This window comes from Aulostomus chinensis, chromosome 11 (assembly GCF_037954235.1).
Source record: "Aulostomus chinensis isolate RoL2024-O1b breed Wild chromosome 11, RoL_Achi_v1.0, whole genome shotgun sequence".
Taxonomy (NCBI): domain Eukaryota; kingdom Metazoa; phylum Chordata; class Actinopteri; order Syngnathiformes; family Aulostomidae; genus Aulostomus; species Aulostomus chinensis.
Window position 1 is genome coordinate 5,726,463 of NC_141330.1, and position 19,273 is coordinate 5,745,735.

At 42.5% G+C, this 19,273-nt stretch overlaps 1 protein-coding gene across 5 annotated transcripts; it reads left to right on the forward strand.

The window, feature by feature from the left end:
* Positions 1-1,737: 1,737 nt before the first annotated feature.
* Positions 1,738-17,260, forward strand: usf2l (upstream transcription factor 2, c-fos interacting-like). Of its 5 annotated transcripts, none has more exons than XM_086217964.1 (11): positions 1,738-2,092; positions 2,588-2,625; positions 2,999-3,105; positions 4,878-4,943; positions 7,560-7,713; positions 9,209-9,296; positions 10,993-11,031; positions 13,300-13,358; positions 13,608-13,702; positions 13,789-13,917; positions 14,644-17,260. In XM_086217964.1, exons 1-11 carry the CDS (start codon positions 2,058-2,060, stop codon positions 14,731-14,733), a joined length of 900 nt encoding a protein of 299 aa, XP_086074090.1. In that variant the 5' UTR covers positions 1,738-2,057; the 3' UTR covers positions 14,734-17,260. The 5 variants fall into 5 exon arrangements, with proteins under 5 accessions (XP_086074090.1, XP_086074088.1, XP_086074087.1 ...); XM_086217962.1 differs by having other exon boundaries at positions 1,739-2,092; positions 3,008-3,105; positions 4,878-4,997; XM_086217961.1 differs by having other exon boundaries at positions 1,743-2,092; positions 4,878-4,997; positions 14,644-17,259.
* Positions 17,261-19,273: the final 2,013 nt, after the last annotated feature.

Consider the following 19,273-nt stretch of genomic DNA (forward strand, 5'->3'; position numbering starts at 1 on the left):
ATTAAAAAAAAACAAATCTCCCTCTCACCCTTGTAGGGTGGTTCTGTGTCATCCTCTAACTCGGGTCCTCTACCAGAGGCCTGGGAGCTTGAGGGTTCTTTGCTGTATTTTAGCTGTTCCAAGGACTGTGGTCTTCTGGACTGAGGTTTCAGGTGTTGTTCCTGGAATCTGCTGGAGCCACTCTCCAGGTTTGAGGGTCACCACCTGGAGCGCTCCTACTACCATGGGTACCATGTCAGCCTTGACCTTCAACATCGGTTCTAGCTTTTCTTTTCAACCATGGTACTTCTTTTGTTTCTTCTTCTTCCTGATGTTGGCATCAGCTGGTGTTGCCTCATCTATCTTCTGCTTTTTGTCCACCACTACTGTATACGGCTGGTTCACCAGTAGCTGATTGTCAGTCTGGAGGCTGAAGTCTCACAGCCCTTTAGCCCTGTTGTTCTCAACCACTTTTGGTGGTATGTTCCATTGTGATCTGGGTACTTCTAGTCCATACTGGGTACACATGTTTCTGTACACCATCCCTGCCACTTGGTTGTGCCTCGCCCTGTACACTTTTGGGGGCTAGCATCTCATCTCACACCCCGCTGCTATGTGTTGGACTGTCTCAGGAGCAGCGTTACACTCACAGCCTGCACCTAGAATCTGATTTGGTGTGGTAGACCTTGGCCACTATGTCTCTTGTGCTGCCATATATGTATATGTACATATATATGTATATATATGACGTTCATGTGTTATGTCTTGAAAACCCAAAGCTTGCTGTTACATTTATCTTCATCCTACAACATACAGCCTAAACTAAACATGTACCCCTGTATTCTAAGTGCCACACCATTTTCATTACATACTGTGCAGCGTTAGGTACACCGACACGTGGATGTTTCAGCCTCCAGAAAGTAATTGCATTCATGTTTCCTTAGGTGATCTGCAGCAGTGAGCGATATCCATGGCAGTGATAATATTAATTCATCCATTAGTTTTCTGCACTGTGAGCACTTGTGTGTTTATTAAACAGACTATTTTTTTGCATCAATCTCAGTATGTGGAGTTTTTGTTCTTCAGCTACACTGATGTGCAGCTATCTACACTGTCGTCCACTCAAGTTTGTCTCTCGCAGTCCAGACAAGCTTTTTGGTACCGCACAACTCCACAGCCCAGACGATGCCATTCAGATTCCCTTCCATCTTCATGGTGAAATTTAAATCATCTGTAAAAAACAAAAACAAAAAAACACTTCTCTTTTAGCAAACAGAACATACATTTTTTTATGGCTTCAAAAGCGTTTACCTTTCTATTTAGCGGTCTAACCACCAATCCCTGATCTAGGCTTAGTTTTGTCTTGCTCCATGGATAAATTCTTTATAATTCTAAACTTGGGTGATTTGCTTTTGAATCCACTGTCAACACCCACAAGACTGTCAGACTTTCAGTGGTGTCAGCATCTCCTCACCATAGTCTCCTTGATGTGTGTTAAGTTTCAAGCTGAAAGGAGGATGCTGCTGCTGCCTGAGTGTGATAAAAATACACAATAATGTCTCATTTACTTGCCTGACATCACACAACCAACTTGATTTGATTAAGACTTGAAGTGTTTATTTAATTTTATGGTGATTAAGGAGTCTGTACTTTGGGCGGCTTAATTTAATTGAGAGGTGTTTCTAATTTTCTTTCTATCCTCATTGATATACATAGGGTGGACAAAATATTTGAAACGCTTAAGTATACAGCCTCCATATAACCTTTATCATCTCCTCTCTGAAATAGTTTCAGTTGTCTGCTTTCATAGTTTTTGTCACGGACATGAAATAACCTGATTTGTTGTGTTTCAAAGCGTAAGGGACGCAGGAGGAAATGGTACAAGTGTTGAAGTTGTAGCAGAGCTCGGGAGGATCTAATCACCCAGCGGCACCAGCGGCCTCCATTTTAACTCAACCGCCGAGCTCTACCTCACGTGTCCTGGGCTGTCTCTCTCACATGACCCGAGTGTTTGTTCCCGTGATCAGCACTTCCATCTCCGTCTGTGGCACCGAATATCACTTTTTATTGTAACCCTGATGGATATGCTCGAACAGAGTCTGGATAGCGCAAGGTAATCGAGACGGGGAAAAAAGTAGCTAACCGAGACAAGCTAGCAAGAGCATGCTATTCGGACGGCTGGATTACAAAGCTAACAATGGGCCTGAGTTTAAATTTGGTGTCCAAAACAAATCAGGGGAAAGATCGTAGATAAGTTAGCAAGAGAGGTGGACGACTTCGTAAATCACCCAGCTGCATATTCGTGTTCTAGTGGGCGTTTCCAGCTGTTTGAACCATCACAACCATGCTAGCAAAGTTAGCGTAAAATAGCTATTAAAACAAAACTACAACTATGTTGCAAGTAGATAATCCGAGGACAGGAGCATATACTTTATGTTGCCAGCGAGTTGCAGAATGATTTGTATGTTTGAACAACTTTCCATAAAGAATAATGTTTGTTTTGCATCATCAATTGTTCTTGCCCCCCCCCCCCCCAGAATCTTAGTGAACGTTAGCCGAGTGCGCAACATAAATTTATCAATCTGCTGTTTTTGTCTCTGATTTGCAGCCAAGAAAAGCAAGAGGAAGAGGTCCAGGCATCTGACGGTAACGTTAAACAAAATGCATCAAATATGAATTGACTAGTAGAGGCTCTGGAGTGATGTATGAAAATTAAATTGAATTGAATCGCACAAGCGTTCGCTGGTAGGTTAAGGTCAAGAACCAACTCCCCCACTGAATACGAAATTAATCTACATATTTACTGTACTGACTCCCCCAGAAAGACAAACGAAGAAATGAAAATGTCTAAACAAAGACCAAAACAATCACACTGGCTGATACTCTGTATTTTTCCCGTGTTCACCTCCACGACTCAGCAGCACATTTTGAACTCTGGCTGTGTCTCAGTTTTCTTCTCTTTTCCTCCTCATGTAACGTTATTTCTGTCTCTGTCTGTCTCTCTTTTTTTGCCCTTGAGACGGAACAGGAGAGGAGCAGGCGGCTGTCACAATCGCCAGTGTTCAGCAGGCTGCAGCATTCGGTGATCACAACATACAGTACCAGTTCCGCACGGAGGGTGGGCAGGTACGGATGGATTAGTAACATTTTATGGGATTGTTGTTGTTCCTTGCCAATTTTAACATCGACTTCGAATGGTGTAGGTACGCCTCCTTGTTGTATTCCTTATGAATCCTCGGTATATTCGCAATGCTATTTTTGTAAATTCCAGCTTGCCTCTGCACTCTTTTCTGTTCTTTTTACATCCCCCATTTTTGACAGACCTGAGGAAAACATGTTCATACCAATGTGGCACCGTTTGATGGGAAAAGTCAAATTGCCATTATAATTGTGATTGCGATATAATAAACAAATAGTATCATGAGTCTACTTGTTTGATTATTGAGGAAAAAGTCACACAATTTGACTGATTCTGAGTCTTGATTTCTCAAGTAACACGCAAACAAAGTACAAAATCAAATGGTGGTGGTTGCACAAGCTGAGATAATTTCGATGTTATTAATCGTGCGGCACCATGACGTACTATGCATCCCTGGTATGGAATAATTTACAGAAAAAGGTAAATGAAACCCTTTCACATCCTTTTATGTGTTGTAGGGCATCAGAAAGAATATGGTGAGTGAGTCATAGCTGCTTTTCTGTAGGCCACTGAATGCTTGAATAGCTGTTCTTCTCTTGTCACTGTGAATCATGTATACGTTGTTTTAATGTGTTGTGATTTTTGCGCGGCTGCTGCCTCTGCCACATCTCTCGCTCTCGTAGAAGAGATTTTTGATCTCGGTGTGACTTTCTGGTAAAGAAAAGGTAAATAAATAAAAATAGAGTTTTAAAGCAAGAAAGCATCTGTTCAGGAGAAAACTTTCAATTCAGAATTACTTAAGATGTCAGGATACATAAATGTCCAAGGTGTTTGTGCAGAGGACTAACGTAGCATCCGACAGAGCTCTGCATTACGAATTGTAAGATATAGAAGCAAGGATTTGGTCTCATTCATCGTGCAATGTGATGTGTGGCGATATTGTTAGTGCGAGTAAACAGCAATTTCACACCACCTGTATATTGATTATTTAGAGGACACTTTGAGGCTTTGTCATGTTTTGTTAAGTGTCAGTGCTGTTGCCTCAAAATGGAGAAAAAAAAACAAGTTCCTCTCATGATCACGCCTTCCTTTGTAAACAGATTTTTATTGTTATGGTAATGATTTGTGTGGATGCTCCCCCCCCCCCCCCATATTTCAGTCACGTCCTGAAGGTATGGCTGTGGTTTTCTTTTTCAAGTCCCATGATGGACTGTGTCAAATGTGTCTCCCCACCTGTCATTAATGTAGTAGTCACTCTAGCGGGGGTCAGTATCGGATGGCGGGATGGTGATACAGAGAAATTAATCTGGAAAAGTGGCGTGACATTCGAGTTGGTTTATTTGGATGATTTGCATTGGATGGACTTAAATCAGTGAGCCATGTGGCTCATTTGGCATAAACAGGGAGAGTGTGAGCAATCATGTGATTTTCGGTCCGGTCTGGGATTGGCACGAGGCCGCTGTCACATGTCAGTCAGGAGGAGAGTCACATGATGCTGTGATACAAATACGGATTCTTGGAACAAACAAGCTCATTTTCTTGACTTGTTTTCAAAATTGAATCAGGCGCATTCTGAAGCCTAATCATATTGGGTTGGATCGCTGGATCAATGTGGTACTTCTAGTTCAGGCTCGGCTGACTAAAGCTTCAGATATGATCAACAAATCTACAAGTCAGGTAAGGTTGGGATTTATGCAGACACGGAGAATCTGTTGGTGCTTTTCTCCCATTTGCTCTTTTCTCTCTCTTCAACCTCCAGGTGACGTACCGAGTAGTTCAGGTGACCGACCAGAACATCGAGGGACGAGATGACGGGGGAGGAGCAGTAAGTGTCGTCTCTACAGCCGCCTTCACTGGAGCTCCTCAAGCTGTAGCTCAGGTGTGAAAATATCTGTCTTGCACATTGATCATATTGAACCTTTGGCAGCTTGTGTTGTTGATTTAAAGAGTGACTGATGCCTCAGCTGTGGCGCAAAGATTCTAGCTATTAATTACTTCGAACAGAAATCATGAAATTATCCTCGTATTTATCGTGCTAACAAGTATAATTAAAACAAGTGAACGAGGTGAGGCTGCCCACTCCATGACGCTGATTGAAATCAACAGTGGAGAAGCAGATGACTTGCATTTTGTACGTGGAGTTGCTGCAGTTTTTTCCCCACTGTATTGTTTTGCACGGTTACTACATGGAAACTGTCTACTCTGTCTGGAAAAATAAAAAGATACCTCAACTAAAATGTCAATAAAGACACGGACAAAGGTCTGTGTGACACACAGAGACACAACACGTCTGCTGCTCAGGCGCTGATACATCCGCCTGTACTTTCTAGTGTGATTGACGCTTAGTCTAAAGTCAACGCTGTCAAAAGCGCTGCGTGAGAGATGCTGTGTGATGTTTTAGAGAAGTATGAAAAGGAGATTATTCCAGACTGGCTGTTTTCACATGAATGTAAATACACAGAAGGTTTTTGTTTGATGTGGCGCTCAGGTTGGACTGGAACTGGTTAGAGGCTGTGGATAATATTGCTCCTAATTACAGACGAACTGCAGGAAAATGTTGTCGTTTTTCTCTGTTTCAGTAGATCGTCTCTAAGTGCTTCCTGTCAGTCAAACGTGATCATGTTGAGTTGGCCTTAGAATGACGTACATACTTGTACTGGGTAATGTTGTATATTGGTTTAAAACTGGATGTGGTCGTTTCCTTTCCTTGTCAGCCTTACAAAGCAGTAACAAGATAAAAACAACCAGGATCCTTGTAGTTTCATGGGTGTGCTTCTTAGGAGCTTTTGCATTATTCGCCACGTCACAGCCCAACGTTAGCCGTTAGCTTCCCTAGTTGAGAGTCTCAAATTGAGGATGTTTGAAGATGGATTTTTGTAGTTCTAGTCATTTGAAAATTTTCATAAACTTTGTATCATTTCAACAAATATTTCCCATTACATTTTTAGATTAACATCTCTGCAAAAAGCAAACTTCAACTTGAACGCAATTAACGGCCCTCTCGGGGTGCTTATGGCTCACCTATGGGCCCTGGTGGAGCGATTGAGAAACGCTGATATTTAGATATGTGTTTCTCCACTTTATCACCTGTACGGTGTAAAATAAAATGTATGTAAAGTGTTACATTATTGGATTCATTATTGATGTACAATTATATTCAGAAATTAGAATCGTCGCAGTGACCAAAACGCCTCTCTTTGGGAATCATGAGAGTTTCAGAGCGACAGAGACACAAATTCAAAGTAACTCTCAATTCAGTGGGGAGGAGAAGTGCTGCTGCTCTGTGTTGTCTCTGCACCGTTGGTACCAGCACTTAGCGCTGCAATCACATCAGTTGGTCACATTTGTCACTGCGTGAGAAAATTGAGGTTGAGGTTGTCAGCCCTGCTTTACATACAGCGCGAAACTCTCCGTGAGAAAATTTTGAGTGGGCTGAGATTTAATTGGTCATTTAGTTGCAGGAAAAAAAAACAAAAAAAAAACCTCCGCAAGTGAAAATCACGGAGTCTCCGTCACGACTCAGACATTTTCCCACTGGAGGACACAGGTCTGTACGCTGGTGTCATGTATGATGAGGAAACAGAAAAGATTGGTGATGGACATGGAGTAACTGCAACGCTGCATGAATAGAGGTATTAAACACGAGGTTTGATACCTTGTTGAAATAAATTAACAACATATTCAAACTGTGTGCTGATTGGCGTGACTGTTTCAGAATCAGTCAGTCATACCGCGTTTAGCAGTGTCATGAAGAAGCGTCTCACTCCCGGAGGAACTCAACTAATATTTTGAAGGCTGACTGTAGCGGTTTTGTATTTTTCTGTAATGTAGCACAAAGCTTGTTGTATTGTTTTTCATCCGTGAACTCACACCAGTTTATAGACTCATCAGTTCACATCATAAGAAAAGTTTTATTTAGGAGTGCTTCTAACTTGCCGTGATGTGTGTGTGTGTGTGTGTGTGTGTATACTGTTGAAGAGGCTTAATAAGAGCTGTATGTCAGTTTCATTTTTGCCATTTATTGTCATGTTTGTAGGTTTTTCTTTCAACTCTTAAATTAATTTACATCCTCCCTGATTCTATTTTTGTTGGCCCCGTGACAATGGAAAGTCCTCATGTTTCAGCTGCGGTCACAGCCAAATTCAAATGGTCTCGGATTTAATAAAAACATGCAGTATTCCTTACCAGAACACAGCAAATGATTTCGTTTGTCGTACACTGATAGCTTTATAGACCTCGCTGTAATCTCTGCTAACAAGATCATTGCTGCTGCTTCTTTCTCCTCGTTATCGTGGCTGTCAAACTGCACAGTCCCTTGCTTGGGGGTCTTGGGGGATACCAGTATTGAGTCTGACAGAGACTGAGGTGTGCTTTTACCTGCTGTGACTGCTCCATTGCTACTTGCCCAAGCTCTCCTTTGTCTCCCTCTTATCTGTCACAGGCTGTGATCCAAAACCCTTTCAGTAATGGAGGAAGCCCAGCAGGAGAGGCAGTGGGAGGGGAGACTCGCTTCGCCTACTTCCCCGCAACCGCGGTGAGTGACGGCACTGTGTCTGTGCAGGCCGCCACGGACCCCACATTCACACAAGCAGGAGGTGAGCCAGCTCTCGTACTTAATTTGAACTGAAGCTTACGACAGGGCTAATTTAGCCGTGGTTGTCTGTGATGCAGATAAGTGTACTCGTGCAAAAATAAGAGAGCAGAGTGTAATATCAGAATTACCTGCTTCTACACAGTATCTGCCTGAAACATTTGACTAAAGAAAATTTGGAACAATGGGTTTCCTCCTCCCACGTGACACATGTCAAATCCCATGTTATCACAGGCCAGAAGGACATAGTTACCATTTTCTTCAAGTCACATGTCCTCCCACGCTGCTTCTCTTCCTCTTCACAGCCATATGTTGTTGTCTGGCTGTCCTCACTGTCCTTGTGGTTTTATGGTGGTGATCCAGAAGAGGGCAGTCAGTATATCATTGGCTGAAGCTTCTGCTTTCGATGAGGGTGGCCGGGGCTTGTAACAGATTGAACCAGTTCTACTGCTGAAATTGAAACCCTAACCCTAATCTGACCTGCTGTTGTATTTCAGCTATTCCCTGTAATAGAAAGACTCTTCTAGTTGTGGATGTTCAGAAAAGCTGTCTCAATAAACAGCAACCGTACAGCCTGACTCCGCAGAGAATAAAGCACACAAATATAGCTTACGCCGTTAGAGCTAATAGTGCTAGATGATATAACCTATGCAGGCTATCAAACCCTCCACCACTCTGATATGCAGCCATTTTGCTGGGCCACCCGTGAGTGCAGGTGGGTGCTTGCAGGTTTAATAGAGCTACACTGAAGAGTTTCCTCACACAACCCTTTCCTAAATGACCTCACTTTGAGCATCTTTGCAAATGAACACAGAGACCAGCCTGCATACCTGATGGGAGGTATTGTCAGTGTTAAGAGTTTGCAGCATGTTGAGTCCGATCATCAAATTGTAAGATGTGGTACGACACAAGAGCAACATCTGCACTCTCCTGCCATTTTTTTTTTCTTGATGTGCCTGACTTCCAAGTGGTGCCACAGAAGAGGAAAGAGGCCATTAGCTTCTGTTGGCTCAAAGTAAGAGCTGGCCATGGCTCCTGACTGTCACTTGTGTTAGTCTGGGGCTGTTTAAGGCAGCATGACACTCCAGCTGGGGAGCAGACTCCAGGGTTTGGATGGAGAGTGCTTTTCAAGCTGCCTTCTCCTATGAGGTCAGGGATGGTGCATGCGGCTCTGGCAATGAAGCCCAACCGGGCGGCAGTTTCCTAGAGAGAGATGAGATCTTTCTGTGGCTCATTATGAAATGTCATCATTTTGATTTTTTTCCATGGTAATCATCATTATTATTTAAAACAGCTGTTTTTTATTTAAAGGAAGTGATTATTCTCACCAGTTTTAAGATCTGATGTCCTTTTAGATTGAAGTGTTTATGTGTCCTGCTGTCAGGCACTGTTTAGCCTGTTTATGGGTGTGCATGGACAAGAGGGGCGGAGCTAGTGAGCTATATGTGATTTATGTGAAAAGCTTACCTCGTGACTAATGACCCGCATGCCTCCCACAGGTCAGTTTTATGTGATGATGACCCCTCCTGATGTCATTCAGGCAGGCACGCCACGAACGATCGCCCCGCGCACACAGTCCTATCCTGCGTAAGTATCGAAGTTATTGATGGTGCAGTTTGAGTCAAAGCCATGTCTGTTATAAACACAACACTGACTGACCTGTCGATCACTATTGTTACTCTCCATGTCGGTTTCACCTGAGACAGACGTGCTCCTGAATGTCACCGTTGAAGTTGAATATCGGTTGTGTTAAATTCAGGCAGATCACTTTGTCAGTATTCTGTGTTCGAACCATTCGCAGGTGGGAAGTCAGAAACTACTGAACTCGCTCCCAAACACATCTGCACAAGCTCAAACCAGACTTCTCGATATGTACGGTGTTAATGAGCAGAAAGAAAACAGAAAGTGGAGAATCTTGAGATTCTGTTTTCTTCTTTTTTTTGATGGATCTTTGTCTCGTATGATGGGTGTTAAACGATTGTAGAGTACAACTAGAAAACAAATTGTAACCTAATCTCAGCTACCACAGGTCTCAATGTATACAACATGAAGTACTACCGTAGTTACCGTAGTACTACCTCTTCAGACTTGTGTTTCTGGCTACTACATCTTGCAGTGCTTGTCTCAAGGGTCTTCCCCCCACCCCCCCCCCAGCAAATCTTGGTTTGCTCATTCTCTCTTTCTCTTCCAATATTTTCTTGTGCTGTTTATCTCCAAAACTCACCACATGCATCATTATAATCGCACATCAAAAGGGATCCATCTCCCATTCTCTCCAACTGTTAGCCACATGCTGGTGATTGCTGCTATTAAGCTAATCAGCAAGGCTCAGCTGAGCAAAGACAAACAGACTTATCTTTTTAATTGCATGACACCATCCTGGTTGTGGCCCACGAAGGGCATTTGTCTGAAAATGAATTCTGACATGCTTTATTTTGGATTCAGAGTAGACGTTTGTGCCAGAAACACATTAACAAATAGCCATATTGCTGAGGGAGGCTTTTTTTTTTTCTTTTTTTTTTTTTTTAAATGTCAAATCGCACAGATATTTTCTTGTTAGCTGAAGCACAGTCATTTGCTTGTGTGGTTATCCGAAATGAGCACATGACCCATTACCAAATTAAGTTACCACTGAGCTCAGTGAATATTCCTCCTCTTTCCACCAACTCTACACTTAACTTTTAACTCGTGAAACCGGCTGCATTGTAATCTTTAACCCAGAGCTGCAATATCCAGCGTTTTTTGACCCAAAGAAGGGTTCTTGGGATTTCCCTTGTCCCTCATCATAATGCTATCGTTTTACAGGAGAGAAACCGCATTATTAACTGCATCTGCATTTTAACATACGGCCTTTAGTTCGTATGTGGGATTTGACGACTAGATTGCATCCGTGTGTCTAAAGATCTCTGAGGTACTTGGCGGTTGTGGGCAGCGTTATGGAGAAATCCAGGCCTGACATAAATAAAAAAGCAGCTCTGCTATTTTTTTCTGTTTCTCAATGGTCACAGCGTTCAGCAGGCTGCTTCCCGCTTAAGATTAAAGACCAAGCTTTGTTGCACTGTATGTTTCTATTGCTGTATATTAGATGAATTGTTTTTTTTTCTCCTCTCAGAATGCCTATCTGCAATATGTTTTTGTATTTATTTCCTTCTTGGTGAATTTCTGTTTATATATACATATATGTATATATGTATATGTGTGACAACAGCATGAGATAAATTTGAGTGACATTATCATGTGAGTAAAATGAATGAAATCTTCCAACCCTATCTGCCGTTCGCAGAGATGAAAACGAGGTGCTGCAACATGAAGGTTTAAACTGGTGAGGACGGCTTCCACATTTTCCCACATTCCTTTTTTTTTTTTTTTGCAGCAGCAAATGAACTAATCAAATTAGATCACAAGGAGAGAAAAAGGCAGCACACAAACCTCTGCCTTTCTCTCCACTCCTCCCTTCCCACAAATCCCCGGTGATTCTCCTTGTTCTTGATGTGTGAGACTCAGATGTAGCATTTCTTCAGCGCTGACCCCGATCCATTGTTTTTAGTTTTGCTTGTGGCAAGCATATTTTTCCATTAGGACTTAGAAATTAGGTCATTGTACTCCATCTGGAAACAAATGGTTTGCCTCATACATTTATTTTAGTAACATATTCAACTTGTGTATTGTTTTACTTGTGTCTGTGTTTCCATTTAGACTAGTTCTGAGCAAGTTAAGTGTTATTTAGACGGTGATTGATGTTCTGATAAAGGGTTCATACTCTGTCAGTATAACAGGAATATTTGAAATGCAAGGCAATATTATACACTGCTAGTCTCCCAAGGTTCCACATTCATTGAGAGAAGCAGCAGCTCTGTTTAGCTCAAAGCAAATTTTCCAGTATGGATGAATTTGACTCATGGGCCATTTTACATGGATGGTAAATTCTGATATTAACCTGACTGAGAAAAAAAACCTGTGAGTAAGAAGCTGCCTCGTGAACCCAAGGAAGGTGGAAATAAGCGCCATTTACACTGCATGATCCAGCTTCTGGCAAGTGTTCCAAACTCTGCTCTGAGCACAGTTGAGATGTAACAGCTGCAACATGATAGAAACAGTAGGTTCAGGTCAGTTTCAGGGAGGAAACTCGAATGTAGGGATGTCTTGTGGACCGGTGTCTCCGGTCCTTGGCCAGGCTCTCCTCTGTAAACAGGAATGTAAATGTAATAGTCAGAAAAACTCCTCAAAACACCTCAGATGTAATATTATCCTGTGTGTAACCAGGACACCAGTCGGATTATTGCTGCCCATGTTAATGGAGCTGTTGTTCACTGCTCGGCTCTGGAATATCTTGAAGGGTGGAAATGACAAATCACATCTCTTGCAGTGATGTATAGGACTACTCCCTCTTTATGTCCATGCCTTAAATTTTACAGATAAATCACTTTAACTATGGGGGTAGCGCTCAGCTAATTTTCTGGATTTCTCTCCAAAACTAACTTGAATAATGTGTGCTTCTATAAATTATGGAAAGAAAAAAAAAAAGAAATAAGTGAGTTTAAATATGTCCCTCAAAGCGGGCACATTTACTTCTTACACTCAGCCTAAAGAGTACTGCTGAATCCATTATAGAGTTGAAATCCCATTAAGATGTGTTGAGATACAAGAGAGACTGCGGTTTGGCTTGGCTGACTATCTCAAAACGAAGATGTCAGCAGTTGTGTTGATGGGTCACAAATTGAGTGCTGTAGAATAAAGATGCGTTATAGAGGGACAGACCGTGAACAAGAATGAAATTATATTTCACCTCATAAAACGAGTAATCGGACATGACCCACTAAACATTTGCGACATTAAATTCTGTTGCTTTGTCTCTGACACTAAAATTTTGTTTCACAAAGAAAGATATATTTTTTTGTAGCCAGCAGCTTTATATTGCATTTAAACTGGATGATTGCGGAGCTGATCTTTTATTTTATTTCGTCTGTGAGTCAGAAACATGGGTGAAATACAGGCCACCCATGATATTTATATGCAATGCGAGTCTGTAACTGGCCTGTTCATGCTTTAGTGGATGGTTGAATACGTCCCCCTGCCATGTCTAAGGGACTTAATTAACCGAATACCTTAGGGAAGACACACAGACAAGAGACAGTTGTCTCATTAGCTGTACGCTCAGACTCCAATAGACAGCATCTGGTTTTCTGCACTGTTGTAATTTTACAGCATAATAAAACTGTGAGCTCCCTCTGGGCCACACCTGGGAAGCCAGGGAAAGTAGAAGGTTGCATGGATCTTGATATTCTAGTCAAAGCATCCAAGCTCTAGGCCATCAGAGGTGTCAGGACTGCATATATGGCTACGCATTTGTCATTCCTACCAAAGGCACCGCACAGTTTCAGGTTCCTCTTTGAATAGCACATCAGCAGAGGCGAGGGCTGTGGCTACAAAAGGCATGACTTCAAGGGTAACAGAGAAGAGTACTCTTTAATAGGCATGAGATTAGGTGAATTCAGGGGGCTCAGTTTGGATTTGTGTCTGATTGTGTGGTTGTTAGAGATGGGAGATATTGTCGCGTGTGAAAACAGTTTTATTTCTTGTCTGTCTAAAGGAAATTGGATGGACCTCGAACGCCAAGAGATGAAAGGAGAAGAGCGCAACATAATGAAGGTGGGTAATTAGCTATGATTGCGGCTTTTGATTTGTTAGACAGTGCAACACAATGGTGTATGTGGAGCCTAAAGAAAATCACACAGCACATTTGATAGACAGCCACACAGGTTTGTAAATGGGCCACTAGAGGCTGCTGTTGAGCTGTCAAAGTCGGGCGGTATATGGAACTGACGCTTGAAATGGCAACATCAAACAATCACAGTATATACAGGATGTCTTATGACCTGTTGCTGCTCCATTCATTAGTGGAAAGGCGGCGGAGAGATAAAATCAACAACTGGATCGTGACCCTCTCCAAAATCATCCCGGACTGCAGTATGGACAGCACCAAGACTGGAGCGGTGAGCTGTCCTTGACTTGACTCTGCACTGCTGTTAACCTTCTCATTTTATACGCTCGAAATTCAACTGCACCTCTTTCCCTCCAGAGCAAAGGAGGCATCCTGTCCAAAGCATGCGACTACATCCGTGAGCTAAGGCAAAGCAACCAGCGGCTGCAGGAGAGTCTGAAGGAAGTGGAGAGGATACAGGTCGACAATGAGTTGTGCAGGCAGCAGGTATGAATCAACCTCTGCTCTATCCGGCCAACACTTGAGGTGTTTTTATGGAAGTGAAGTTTCCAGGTCTTGAATAATACGATGGCATCAAAGAGATAAGGTTCAGAATGCACTGCGCTCCTCCTCACTGAAGTCTCAGAGGCATGAAATCCACATATCTCCATATGGATCTTTGTTTCTCCAAAACAAACCCTCAGAGATCTCAGCATGTATAGCTGATCATCACTGCCTGACAAAGAGGATCAAGGAGTTCAGTTACCTGAAATCAGTGCTTTGAGAGACTGTGGGAATAAGATGTACAGCAGCTGTGTGAGAACTAACGGCGTAATGTACTCAAAGTATTGTGAAATCTGGCAGCTCTGAGGCTGCCATGTTGCTCCATTGAATCCCAGGCCTGCAAGGCACTCTGCAATATATTCTTATTCTTATACTCAAAGCTCAATATCCGTCCCTCGGTCCCTCAGAGGGAGTGAATTTGAGATTCACCCGAGGGAAATGTAGCAGAAATGACATACCTCAAGATTCGACAATCCAGTTGGTTGTGGACGGGGGTGCCTTTGAAAGGGCTTCGTACGGTGCTCTTCAATCCCAGGGATTGCACAACTTGGTGTGCTTGTTTCATACAGTCAGCACTCAGCCTTCAAATGAAAAAGTTTGCCCTGTAAACTCCCGGCTATACTTAGTCGTCACATTTGTTGATAATGGGATGCTTTTGTTCTCGTTAAGATCGAGGAACTGAAGAATGAGAACGCCTTGCTGCGAGCACAGCTGCAGCAGCACGGCATCGAGATGGTCGGAGAGACCCCGCCGCAGTGACGGAGGGACGACACTAACAGGGAGCAGCAATGCAACTCAGACACTGAACCGACACCATGGAAACAAAGGCGCGATTATGGAGGAAAAGAAAACGGACTTGTGAAGAATCACTTTGTTTTTAGTGAATGCATCCTTCTCTGGGTTCCCAGGTTGTGGACCCTTCACTGGCCTATTTCGGCAGTACTTGACTGTTCCTATCCTATTGAGATAACCACCCAATACAACCAAGTAGAAATGTGCTTCAAGAAAAGATGCCTACTCAACGCCGTCAGAGTGCTTTACAAGCACGAGCTATGAAAGAAAACCTCTGCTGAACTCCTCCCTTGTTTTGTATTGATGTAGCCTCTCTCATGGACTGTTTGTCATTTAATTTTGTTCCGTTCCGTCAGCCTACTTCCCCTCCGATTATTAATTTAGTTCATGCTTTTGAGTTTGTATTAATGTTGTTTTTAGCTGCTTTAATTTATTAGTCTGCTTGCTCACAGAAACCTTGATGGAGAGAGCCGTTACATTGAATCTTGTGCACCCCAGAGAAACAGTTTTGAATTTTAAGTGACAAAAACATCAAAGTGTGCAAAACATTCTGATTCAAGAGTCAGAAATAATGTGACACACACACACACACATAGCTTACCTGGATCCAAAGACAAACGAGGAGCTATGCTGCCTGTTTTTGTGGCTGGATTTATTGAAATATGGCATCGCGTCTTTTAATCCAGATGTTACAGAATGTTAGAGAGCAGTTTATCTACAGGAGTAAATGATCAATAACTCATTAACCTTATGCTGTCCTTTTGTTACGATTATTGCTATGAAGTGTGTGCAATCTTTAAGTTTGATTTGGAAAGAAAAATACTTGAATTGTTGGGCATTTGCTTAACCAGGAAAATAACTGAAAAAAGTCAACAAAAGCACTTGTAACTGTTCACCCGGTCAATTACAAGGTGAAATGTACAAGTGTGGAGGGTTAAAGGAATATCCCAACCTTTTGGGGTAGATAGGCTTATTGTCTGCCCTCCCCAGAGTCGGGCAAGAAGATGGAGGTCCTTCTGTGTGTAGGCACTTGATTGCTGAGTTAGCGTAGCACAATGAATAATCAGGGGAGGGAAGCATTAGCATACCCCTGTCATACCACTAATCATGGCCGACTTTGTAAGAGGGGATGAAGATCATAACTTCTGAACTGTAGCAGAAGGAGAAACTACAGGTTTTGAAAGCTGTGCAGGCAAGAGGTACGCTAACCCTGCCCATCCACTTCCATTCATTGCGCTAAGCTAACTGCTGGTCAGTTAGTTTCTGTGGGTCTTGGTTCCCTAAAGCACACACAGAAGAGAGAAGGGGATCTAGCTTTTTGCGTGGCTCTGGTGAGGATGACAAATAAGTGAATTTCCCTAAAAGTCGGTGTGTTCCTTTAAGACGATTGACAAACCCGGTGCTCATGATTGTGGACTGAAGAGGAATGCTGTGCAAATTCAAACTTTTGCCAAACTACTTGGTTTTTTTGTTGTTTTTTTGTTGGTTTTTTTTTGCCATCATTTTTGTTCATGTGTGATTTACCGGTGTCTTATGTACACAAATAATCCCCACGTTTGATTTCAAGCTGTTTGCTCTATTTTGGTATTGCAACACTTCAAATTGAGCTCTACGCACAAGGAGGGGAGGCACCCTGGAGAGCAGTCCTCAAAGACTCTCTGCTCACTATGGATAAGATGGAGTACACAGAAATTCTGTGTTGCACTTCTTAGTTGAGCACTCGTTCTCCATGAAAGACGGGAAAGTGAGAAACTTGCAAATAATCTCGCATGTCTCCACCCACTCAGGCGAACAATAAGTAAACTGTAATTGGTTGTACAAACAGCAAAAGCCAATATTAACATTGTTGATGATTTTTGTGAACGAGTATACATGGTGTATTTTTGTTCCGCTCTGGGCGATGAGAGTTAAAGTGCGAGAAAGACATCACGCTTCAAAGCTGCTTATTAGAGCACGATTGCCTCTCCCTGTGTCAACAACTCAGGATCCAGCAAAGCAAAACCAACAGTCAGACCCCTGGCAAAATCAGGCAGACTATCACATTTTAATATCTCAGACTCTGTAAGTTAACAGCTTGTGCTTTGAAAGTGCTGTTCTGCTACGACTGTTAGATCCAACCCTGATATGCATAGTGCAAGTGTCTGATCTATCAAACGAGGCTCTGAGCTCTGATAGATGTTTTGCTGTAGATTTTTTTTTTTCTCCCTACACCTCACTGAGAGGAGAACAGAGAATGTGAAGACATGAATAATGCCTTGGAAAATGGATGTTCACAATTGAAAGGTCATTCATGGCTAATTCTTTATTCCCCCCTCATGTTTCTTGTTTACTTTTTTCTTTTTTTTTCTGAAATGGCAAAAGGAAGAAAAAGGTTCCTTTTATCTCAGTAGCGGCCTCACTGTTCTCAGGTTAGATTGTAAGACATCTTTTCTAAGTAAAATGGTGGAAAATAAAACTTTCACTAGCTAATAGCCTTAATGTTCTTGGTTGTGGTTCATTGTCCCTTCACACATCTGGGATGTCTTCAGAAATCGATGCTTTATTACCTCCACCAAGGTGGTAAAAATATCACTTTCTTGTTTTTGCTTTTTATTCAGCTGTATATTCGAGAACTACTTCAGGCATTATTGTCTGACCTAAAGAATTCTCTGGACTCACACCAGGAGTTTTCAAAGACTAAGCCTGGAATAAGTGGCCCCCCTTACCGTCTCAACATTATGATTTTGCATTCTAATAAAGACTTATGACGTTGTTTGAACTTATCGACCGGGAGGGGATGTCATTAAGTTCTTCCCTTGGGAGACCAAAACTGAAACATAATCATGGGCCATGGGCCAGAAGTGAGCAAATTGTTGTCAAAATGCAAATTGGTAAGATCCCAGGTCCCTTAATGAGGTATTAGAAGATAATTTAAGTGTGAACATAGATGAGTAACAACACCACATGATCCGATGTCACATCGAGCTCAGGGGCTCCCTCTCGAGTGCCGGATCTGATCCGCACTTTCTTTGACGAAAATTTCAGATTCAAAAGGTCGTGTGTCCTTAGAGAAGTACGCACTCTGTGTGCTCTCTGGATCGTCAAATCAATTGATCATCACACTGGTAAAATTGAAACCAGTAAGCAGCTGGAACTCATGGAGGGCACCTTGGGTGAGAGATCAATGGTGGATAAAAAAGCACATCTAAGCCCTGGTGAGATTGGCTTTGACACCGCAGGTCTAAAGGCTTTTAAGCATCATTCTGCTGCTCTTCTTAAGATGGTGCATCTAAGGTTTGGATCCTCTTAAACAGCAGACTGGGATGCAGTACACGTCCCAAACAGTGAGACTGTTGACAGCTTAAAGACTCATTATTTATCAGTATTTGTCAAGCTGACACTGCGTTAAATTTGCTTCAGTTCTGTCTTGTGACCCCCCTCGTGTGTTTCTCAGCTTGCCAGCTGCCTCTCCAGCAGACAGACAGACAGACAGACAGACAGACAGACAGGCGTCTGTGTGTCCTCCTCTCTGTTTGAAGTGGCTGATCTCTGATCCCACGTTCTTCCCTGATTGGGACAAATGTACTTTCTGTCTATCAGTCTGTCTGCCTCTTTCACCTCCAACCTGTAAAAGCTCTCGGAGGAGAACCATGCAGAGTTTAAATGAAGGCAGTTTGGAAAGGAAATTGTGACAGCATACAGACGTCTGGGCTTCGTCTCCAGCAAATGTAATGTTATGAGTTTAGGGGAACATCTTTTTTTCGAGTAGAGATAATACATATATATATATATATAATCAAATGACAAATTAATTTGAGAAGGAAAACATCTATGTTTTTTAAAAAATGCATTACTGAAATGATCTCTCTTAAATCTTGTTAACAAATGTCTGTTTGCCTGGAGGGCTGGACAGCTCCCCCTGCAGTAAAGCCCTTCCTGTGGATAGGAAAAGTATGATGCCCCAGAAGTGAGAGAGTTCCTATTTGTTTGAACTTGCCGTGTTTGTCTCTCTTTTTGCGTCTCTCAGCTTTGCGCCCACATATTCGTTAACTTGAAGTCACAACTGGATACGGATCTTATGTCCACGTCCTGAAAATGATAGCTGTAGTGCCCACGCCTTTGTGACTCGTGGCCGCAACATACAGATTTCATACCTTTGTAACTCACTGGCCCACCCTCCTTAAGTTGTGGCCACGATATCTATGGCGTTCCCTCAAGTTACAAAGAGGAAACTATTTCACCTCTGGGTTTCTTTTTCTTTTCTATTCAAATGTTTGTGTATAGGAATGGCTATCAAACCGCTGCTGTCTGATTGTCATTGAACCCGTTGGCTTGTCTTGTCATTGGTCTTTTGAGCGGCAGGACCCCTGTCAGGAGCCGGTATTGTCCATCGCCTCGCCCCGATTCGCATCCCCTCCCTCACATCCTTGTTATTTGTCAAAAATGGCTGTCAGATTCTTATTCTATCTCACATACAATGCCTCTAAAACCTGTTGTACCACGATGACGCCCATCTTTCTGGGGGCTG